The sequence below is a fragment of the Lactuca virosa genome, chromosome 4, assembly GCF_052849685.1.
Source record: "Lactuca virosa cultivar CGN04683 chromosome 4, Lactuca_virosa_CGN04683_v6, whole genome shotgun sequence".
Lineage (NCBI taxonomy): Eukaryota > Viridiplantae > Streptophyta > Magnoliopsida > Asterales > Asteraceae > Lactuca > Lactuca virosa.
The window spans coordinates 358,969,267-358,979,719 of record NC_136429.1 but is presented as its reverse complement, the minus strand read 5'-3'; the positions used below and the strand labels follow the sequence as shown (position 1 = coordinate 358,979,719).

At 43.9% G+C, this 10,453-nt stretch overlaps 1 protein-coding gene across 1 annotated transcript; it reads right to left on the bottom strand.

The window, feature by feature from the left end:
• Window positions 1-8,868: 8,868 nt before the first annotated feature.
• On the bottom strand, window positions 8,869-9,441 carry LOC145106275 (uncharacterized). Its single transcript, XM_079043286.1, has one exon. The coding sequence runs from the start codon at window positions 9,439-9,441 to the stop codon at window positions 8,869-8,871; it is 573 nt and encodes a 190-aa protein (XP_078899412.1).
• Window positions 9,442-10,453: the final 1,012 nt, after the last annotated feature.

Sequence of the window (10,453 nt, the reverse complement as noted above, 5' to 3'; positions counted from 1 at the left end):
GCTAGGAACACTGTTCTTCAGAAACCTCCCAAAGACTCTAAAAAAAAGTTTGAATGGAAAGTAAAGAAGTCTGACAACACAAATGTAACATTTGTGAACAGAGTCAAATCTACAACATCTCAAAAAATTGTTCCTCCAGGAAAAGTAGTATCCAGACATCCATTGGATGAATACGATTTTTCGATAAATGAAAAGACCATGACATTTTGCTTCTTTCCAAAAGAGTCTCGGAAAAGGCTTTCGAAATGTCAATTGCTCAGAAATCACAAACCAAGTCCAAATCCCGAGCCAAAATCCCTAAGTCTAACTCGAAGCCTAAAAACTACAAATCTCATAGATTTTGTAGGTACTTTGTGCTTCAGAACAAGATACAATATGGTATATTGATAGTGCTTGTTTCATGCACATGACGGGGCAAAAAGAGTTTCTGCATGATCTTAAGCTCGCTCCTAACGTTGGTTACTTAACATATGGCAATAATTCAAATTCACAAATTCGAGGTTATGGCGTCTTGACCAATGGAAATTTCTTTGTTTCTAATGTGGCGTATGTAGTTGATCTCAAGCATAATATGATCAGTGTGGCTCAATTTACTAATACAAACCAAAGAGTTAAATTCTGCAAAAAGAATAGCTACGTTATGAAAGAAGACCGGAATGTCTTATCAAATCAGATCGCATTAAAAACATCTATCCTTTAGACATCAACATGATCCTTGGAAAGCCTCAACTTTCTCTTCTTTCAAAGGTCGTTCTAGATGTAAGTTGTCTATGGCATCGGAGGCTCGCTCATCTCAACTTCTGTTACATGAATGATCTTAGTTTCCGGTGAAATGGTTCGAGGTCTGCCACTCCTCAAATTCAAAAATGATCATCTCTATGTTGCATGTGAATATGGGAAGCAATCAAAGAAAGTTCATCATATCATCATTAAAAAGTTCATTTCGTAACCATTATAACTTCTTCATATCGATCTCTGTGGACCATTCACCGTAGAAAGTCTACATCACAAAAAGTATATTCTTGTGATTGTTGATGACTACACAAGGTTCACTTGGGTCTTCTTCCTAAGGCTAAAATCCGAAACAACCTTTAAACTCATAAATTTCATCAAAGGAATTGAAGTTCTTGCTAAACTTCATGTTAGAAGAAACCGAAGTGAGAATGGCTCTAAATTCACAAATGTCACCATTGAAAAATTCCTCTCCGAGAAAGGCATCGACCACAATTTCTCAGCTTCCTATACTCCTCAGCAAAACGGTGTGGTTGAAAACAGAAACCGAACTCTCGTTGAAGCCGCTCGATCGATGTTTAACTTTGCAAACCTTCCTCTCTATCTCCGGGCCGAATCCGTCTCCACTACTTGTTTCACCCAAAATCGAAGCATCATCAATCGCCTTCTCAACATGACACCATATGAAGCTATGAATGGTTGCAAGCCGAGTAACTTGTTACTACACGCTTTTGGTTGTCGATGCATTATCAAAAACAAACGTTATCAACTTACCAATTTTAACCCAAAGCCGTTGAAGCCATCTTTTTGGGATACTCAACCAAGTCTAAAGCTTACATAGTTCCGAATTGTCGAACTCGTGTACTTCAAGAAAGTTTTGATGTCACTTTTGATGTTGATTTTATTTGGAATTCAGACCCTGGTCATGTTACAACTCATATCATGGAGTCTGATGCCCCACCTCCTGTGTCTCCGAATCCTCAAATTATTCATGAAGTTGATTTTGAATGCTTGTTCGGACCTATAGAAACTGCTCTTGATTCGGAATCTCAATCAAGACCGTCCTCATTAACTGATGCTTCGATTTCTCAAAATGTCTCTGGTACGACCCCAAACTTTCCTCCATTTTATTCTGATCCATTTAAACCTTCTCAAGTTCAGGGGGGAGAATAGTCATCCAACCGTCGAATCAAATGTTGATGGATTTCAAGATACAGCATATCAGTTCACTGAATTTGATCCCATTCCGAACAACAACGAAGACAATGCTAACTTCTTTTACTTTCCTAACAATGATGACATTGACATATCCGGTTTAAAAATTCAGGGAGAGCACCATCCTCAAATTCAAACAGCTCAAGGGGAGAAACATAACCCCATTGTTGATATTGGATCAGTCACTGCACAAGAACTTCTGAGATTGCATATCTGGACAAAGAATCATCCTCAAAATTAAGTCATTGGAAATCTCAATGCTGGTGTTCAAACTCGCTCTACTACCAACATTCAAAATGAGTGTCACTTCTCGGCATTCATATCAACGGTTGAACCAAAATTCATCAAGGAAGCTTTAGAACATGTTGATTGGATTATAGCCATGTAAGAAGAGCTAGCAGAATTTGATAGAAATCAAGTGTAGACTCTTGTCCCTCCTCCTTAGGATCACCCTATTGTTGGTTCAAGATGGGTCTTCTGAAATAAACTCGACGACGCCGGAGTTATAATCAGAAACAAAGCAAGATTGGTCGCCAAAGGATTTACTCAGATCGAAGGACTCGACTACGACAAGACCTTTTCTCCTGTTGCTTGTCTTGAAGCCATCTGAATCTTTCTCGCTTATGTTGCTCACAAAGGCTTTAAAGTTTACCAAATAGACGTCAAAAGTGCCTTTCTCAACGGTGAACTTCATACCGAAGTGTATCTTCAACATCCCCCTGGATTTGTAAATCTTTCATATCCAAACTACTGTTACAAACTTCAAAAAAATGTTTATGGCCTCAAGCAAGCTCCACGCGCCTGGTACGAGACTCTCACTGATTTTCTGAAGTGTTCCGGTTTTCAAAGAGGAATTCTTGATCCTATATTATTCTGAAGATCAAATGGAAACCATATCATGTTAGTTCAAATATATATTGACGACATCATCTTTGGATCAATGGATTCAATGATGGTTGCTAATTTCGCCAAGTTAATTGTTAGTCGATTCTAAATGAGCATGAATCGTGAATTAAGATTCTTTCTCGGTCTTCAAGTTAAGTAGACCAACAGAGGAAACTTTATTCATTAGAAGATCTATATTTTAGAATGTAACATCCATAAAATTCATGAAAAATTTAAACTTTTAAAACAACCCAAAAATCATCATTCTTAACAAATAATTTTCCAAAACAAGTTCAATATCAGAGTAATCCCAAAATCATGAAACAAAACATGAGGAGGTGCACGATCACGCCTTCGCCTTCCTGCGATCCTCTGAGGTACCTGAAACATAATCCAAAACTGTAAGCCCAAAGCTTAGTCAGTTCCCCCAAAATACCAATACAATAACAAATATCACAAATATAATAACAGCATGCAATGGGTCCACAACTAATAGACTGGATTACCCCTAAGCCCACAACAAAAGTGTGGCTTGCCCCCTGGGCCCACAACTTATCTCTAGCTTGCTCCCCGGCCTGATCAATCCTTGGACTGAATACCACTAAGCCCTCACTACGAGTCTGGCATGCCCTTCCCGACCATCAACTGATATCTAGAATGCTCATGAGCCCACAGTATGAGTCTGGCATGCCCTTCCTGGCCCTCAGCTAATATGTGGTATGCTCCTAGGTTTGTTGGCTACAACACGGAGCCGTACAACCTCAACCCAATCCACACTATATGTCGACATATAACAAATAATATCATATACAGATAAACAGACAGTATCACAGGTAGTCCTACAGATCTACCAGACTAGCATATCAAAACTACCATGCATATCTATTACATGCTCGACATATCAACAATATCAGGTTATCCAACCAATGGCCTGGCCTTAGTGCCTTTGACCCGAAAGTATATTGAGGAAAACTCACCTCACAGCTGAACATAACTAATAAGGCCCGACTCGGAATCTCAGCTCTCAACTTAAATGCCTACAACCACCAAGTGACCAATTCCATCAAAATCCCAACAATACCTAAAATACCCTTAAAAGTCAAACTTGGTCAAACTTAGTCAAACATGGTCAAGTCAAAGTCAACTGGTCAAAGTCCATAAACCAACTAAGTCAACCCAGCCGAGCCAACCCAACCGAGTCGACCCAACCGAGTTAACTCGAAAATGGTTAATCCATGCGAGTACGCAGGGCGTACTCTAGAGGTACATGCAGTGTACACAAGGCTTCACAGAAACCACCATCGGGGTGGCTGATCGGCTACACGGGGTGTACGCCAGTCTATGCGGGGCGTATCCTTGTAGATCCATTTCCTTCTCTTAAGTACTTAATGGCTTTAGCACTTGAGCTCATACTTCAGATCCAAGGTCTAGAGGCATACTAGGGTCATAAAGTTCCCAACTTTATGACTTTATTAAGACCTTCTACAAGGAGTATGGAGCCAAACCAGCTAAAGGGACCTCATTTTTATGGTTTAGAACTCTTCCTAGGGTCTGAATGGACAACCTAAAACATCCACAACCAAGCATGCATAAAAATGGGACTTTTAGGAAAAAAAGAACATCATAAACCTACCAAAATGAGATCCAAGCAAACAAAGCATCAAGGTAGAAACTTTTTACCTTCTGGAGCTTCCCAAGAAGATGATGATCCAAGATCCACAAGCTTGCTTCAACTTCTAATCTCCTTGTTGCAACTCGTTCTTCCTTAAACACACAAAGAACACACTTTTGGCTCGAAACACTCTCTTATGGGGTTAGGGTTTGCCAAAAACGACTCAAGGTATTGGAGGCTGAAAAGATGAGGGCAAATGATCTATAAAGGTGCTTAAATACCCCACAAACCCTAAAAATTAGGGTTTCGCTCGGACATAAGTATGCCTAGTGTACTAGGGCGCGCCCTAGTACGCTTAGCGTACTCACATGTACGCTTAGTATACACCTCCTTTCCCAAAATTACCATTTTTCCACTAGGGTTTCTTAGGGCTACTTCCTTACAATCAAAGGACCAAAATGACATAATTTAAAACGAAAGGAGAGATTTGAAATACCTGAAAACCGGGGTGTTACAAATCTCCCCCACTTCAACTAGACTTCGCCCTCGAAGTCTGCTACAGAGAACAAATCTGGATAATGCTCCCGCATCTCAGCCTCCAGCTCTGAGGTCCACTCGGAGCCCCTCCGATGCTACGATTGTACATTTACCAAAGGTACTTCCTTGCTACGCAAAACCTTTAATTTCCTCTGCATAATAGCTATTGGTCTCTCAACATAGTTCAGGCGCTCATCAACCTGAATATCATCCAAGGAAACCACTGCATTCTCATCCAATACGCACTTTCACAGCTGCGAAACATGGAAAGTGTTGTGGATTTGAGTGAGCTCCTCAGGAAGATCCAATCTGTAGGCAACCTTGCCAACCCTGGAAATAATCTGAAATGGCACAATATATCGGGGGACCCAATTTCCCCCTCTTCCTAAAGCGAATCACACCTTTTCAATGTGAGACCTTCAGTAACACCATGTCGCCGACCTGAAATTCCAACTCGGATCGGCGTTGGTCGGCATAGCTCTTCTATCGACTCTAAGCAGTCTGCAATCTCTACCTGATTTGCTGAATCATCTTCGTAGTCTGAAGGACTACCTTGGTCTGCCCCATAACTCTGTGACCAACCTCGCCCCCAGCAGACCGGGGTGCGACATCTCCGCCCATACAAGAGCTCAAAAGGCGGAGCACCAATGCTGGAGTGAAAACTGTTATTGTAGGAGAACTCTGCAAGAGGTAGGTAAGAGTCCCAACTCCCACCAAAATCAATGACACAGGCCTGCAACATATCCTCAAGGGTCTGTATTTTCTGCTCACTCTATCCTTCGGTCTGCGGATGATAAGATGTGTTGAAGTGCAACCTCGTGCCCAGTTCCTCATGGAACTTCTGCCAAAGACGAGAGGTGAACCAAACATCATGGTCTGAAACAATGGAGAACGAAACCCTATGGCGAGCAATGATCTTGCAAATATACACATCGGCCAGGTTCTCGACCCAAGAACTCTCTTGAAGCGCCAGGAAATGGGCACTCTTGGTCAATCGATCCACGATGACCTAAATAAGATCAAAACCCTTTGTCGTCTTCGGCAACTTGGTGATGAAGTCCATCGAAATCTGCTCCTATTTCCACATGGGAAACTCCAGAGTCTGCAGCTTGCCATGCGGCCTCTGATGCTCGGCCTTGACCATCCTGCAGGTCAAGCACCTCTCCACGAGGCGATCTACCCATACAAGGCCCTCAATAGCTCAATCTTAGATCCCGATACATCTTGGTGGCCCCCGGATGAATAGAAAAGCGAGACTTATGAGCCTCCTCCAACACAATCTGTCTGACCCCACCAGACATAGGAACCCATACCCGAACACAACGGGTCAATAATCCACGACTATCCGGACCAAATCTGGTGATCTCACCCTTGATCCTCTCTATCTTCCAATTCTCTTCCAGGACACCCTTGGCCTGAGCCTCCCTAATCAATCCAAAAAGCAGAGAATCCACTGATATCCTCATACACGATACCCCATATAAAGGCCCAGCCTACTTGTGGCTCAAAGCATCCGCTACCACATTCGCTTTACCTGGATGATAAAGGATCTCACAGTTATAATCCTTGACCACGTCCAGCCACCTGTTTTGCCTCGTGTTCAGGTTTGGCTGATCCATAATGTCCCTCAAACTCTTGTGATCCGTGTAGATAGTACATCGGAACCCATAAAGATAATTCCTCCAAATATTGAGGGCAAAAACCACTGCCCCCAACTCCAGATCATGCGTGGGATACCTCGTCTCGTGTGGCTTCAGCTGATGCGAAGCATATGCTATCCCTCGTCCTCTGTGCATGAGGGTCGCCCCCAAACCAGTGATGGAAGCCTCATAGAATACCATGAAATCCTCAATTCCCTCTGGGAAGGTCAAACCCGGGGCTTCACATAATCTCTGCCGAAGGGTCTCAAATGTCGACTGCTGCTCAGGGCCCCACCGAAAATCCACCCTATTCCTCGTCAGACAAGTGAGGGGTACTGCAATCTAGGATAAATCCCGAAAGAATCTTCGATAGTACCCTGCCAACCCTATGAAACTCCTGATATCCGAGGGACATTTCGGAACCTCCCACTGCATCACCACCTCGATCTTGGCCGGATCGACCAGGATCCCGTCCAGGTTAACGAGGTGTCCAAGAATCTGAACCTCTCGTAACCAAAAGTCGCACGTCAAGAACTTAGCATAAAGTCGTTCTCGCATCAAAACTCCCAGAAGCTCGCGAAGATGCTCTTCATGCTGCTCTCTGGTCTTGCAATATACCAAGATATCCTCAATAAACACAATAACCGAATGATCGAGCATCGACCTGCATACTTGATTCATCAAATCCATAAATACCACAGGCGTATTGGTGAGCCCGAATGGTATCACCACGAACTCGTAATGCCCAGAACGAGTACAGAACGCGGTCTTCTCCACGTCCTCTCCTCTCACCCTGAACTGATGGTAACTGGACCTCAGATCTATCTTGGAGAACAAAGATGCATCCTGTAACTGATCAAAGAGATCATCAATCCACGGAAGGGGATAACGGTTCTTCACCGTTAGCTTGTTCAACTCCCCGTAATCAATACACATCCAGTATGAACCATCCTTCTTCTTGAAGAATAAAATCGGTGCTCCCCACAGAGAACTACACGGTCTGATGAACTGGTTGCCGAGCAGCTCCTGCAGTTGAGATGACAACTCCTGCATCTCAGGCGGTTCCAAGCGGTACGACACATTGGCAATTAGGGCCGCACCTGGCATAAGGTCAATCCTGAACTCGACCTGCCTCTCAGGAGGAACACCGGGTAACTCCTCCGGAAATACATCGGAAAACTCCCTAACAACCGGGACCTCTAAAACTGAAACCTGATCCCTAACACGAGTATCCACCACATAAGCCAAATAACATGCACACCCGTCCTGAATATACTGTTGAGTCCTGGCTGCAGAACAAAACCCTGAATCCATCCTGGTGTCCTCTCCATAGATAACCAATTCTTCCCCACTTGGGGTTTGAACTACCATGTGCTGGCCCTCACAATCAATCATAGCACCAAAATGGGTCAGCCAATCCATACCCACAATCACGTAGACGTCCCCCATGGGGATAGGGATCAAATCGATCAGATAAGGCACCTTGAAAATCTCCAGAATACAACCCTGATATACTGATGAAGCAGAAACCCTATGTTTGTTGGTGATATAGACTCGCAATGGGCACTCTAACTCCCCAATGGGCATATCAAACTCCCTACTGAACGATCGAGAAACAACATACTGACTCGCACCCAAGTCAAGCAACACTAGAGCAGGAAAAGAGTTCACTAGGAACGTACCTAACAGAGGTACAAACATAAGCATAACACAAAACACAATCAACAGAATAAGGGATAGAAACATACCAGTCACAACATCTGGAGCTGCTCTGGCCTCCTCTGCACTAAGCTTGAAAGCGCGACCTCGAGCCGTCGGGGGCTCCACCCTGCCCTTACTACCATCCGTGATCCTCAAAGTAGCCGACGCTGGAACCTGCACCGGCCTAACAGCAAGCGATGGGCAGTTGTCCTTCACATGGCCAACCTGGTCGCAATGATAACAAATCCTGGAACTACGTGTTGGGGCCTACTGGCGGCAATCCATCACCATATGGCCCTGACGACCATAATTGTGGCACCTAGGTGATGATCAGGAAGCACCCTCATGCACCTTGCCACACTTCCCACAAGTGCGGCCCTTCCGAACCCCAGATCTGACATCAGCGACCTTAAACCGCTTTGGCGCAGGCTGCAACTGAGCCGAGGCAGACCTCTGCTCCCTCGTTTGCAAATCAAGCTCCATATCACGCCGCCATGCGACCTCGTGCATCGATAACAATGTACCATAGCGTTGAGTATAAACAAACTATCTGATCTCCATCTTGAGCATGTTCAAGTAATAGGTCATCTGAGCCTGCTCAGATGCAGGAAAATTAGGACAGAACATAGCTCTCTCTGTGAACACCTTGGTGATCTCCGTCATCGTCGTAAAACCCTGCCGCAAATCTAGGTACTCATGTGCCAACCTCTTGCGCTCCACCAGAGGCACATATTGGGAGTGGAACATCTCAGAGAACTGCTCCCAAGACACAACAGCTCTCTGCTCAGTAGAATATGAACTAGTAGCAAGCCTCCACCAATCCTTCGCTTTGGTCCTGAGAAGGTTCAGAGTGCACCTGACCTTCTGGTCAGTTGGAAAAGAACAGGTGAAGAAACATCCCTCCATATCAGATAGCCACATCATGCCGATGATCGGGTCCTGCACCCCATCGAAAGTGGGGGGCTTCAAATTGTCGAAGTCCCGATACTGAAATAACCGACCTGATCCAACCCCTGCAGCCGTAACGGCTGTAGTAGCTGCAGCAACATCGGCCTCAGACAAAGCAGCATAACACTCATCCAAGTACTCAATCATGGTGGTCTTGATAGACTCAAACATCTCCGGCAAGTGAGCTAGGAAATGAGCAACAACCTCCTCCTACAGGATCTCCCAGATCCTGTCATCCAACGCAGCTGACTCACCCTGACGGCCAACTCCTGATCCCGAACCGGATCCTAACTCAACACGACGCGTAGTCACCATAATGAAAATAAACAAGGAGGATATAAGATAACACATATATCATAACGGGGAACCAACTCGCAACATAACCCTATGGGTTGTGACTTCCTAGATACGCGTACGGGTCCTATGTTTTCGTTAGTACAGGCCGATACTACCTTCCACACTTACCCGTATTTGTCTCATAGGATCATCACAACGCCCTAACAATACTTGTTAGCATACTCATACGCCCAATCCTCACACCCTGAAGGAAGCCTATATATCTCAAAACTGGCCGGCTGACCCCACACTACTCATCCATGAAACTTCCACCAACCCTACAACACTTGTGTATACTAGCCATACATAACAATGGACCCAATTTACAGTCGAATATCTGATCCTACCCTAAGCCCTTTATCAAACAAGAACAGGAAATAAGGCCAAACCAAACATTCTCGGGCTATAAAATCTTAGTTATGTATGACCATGATGCATATGCTAAGCAACTACAATAATGATGTCAATTCCATTAGAGAAGAACCCTAGGCTATCAGGCATCATATAATCAGGCAATTCTTTCATGCAAAATCCTAAAGATCCCTAGCCTATCGCTAGCATGCTATTCTAACATATCACAATATCAAATAACAGTATGGTATTTTGGGGTCTACTTACTAGCTCCGACTGATCGTACACATCACATCCTCCTTGATTATTTTGGAAACCATTTGAAAATTCATTTTAAAAATCTTTTTCCTTAGTTTGAGACTGGATTCACACGAGTGTTCCTCCAATTCACTCAAACCAAGGCTCTGATACCAACATGTAACATCCATAAAATTCATGAAAAATTTAAACTTTTAAAGCAACCCAAAAATCATCATTTTTTACAAATAGTTTTCCA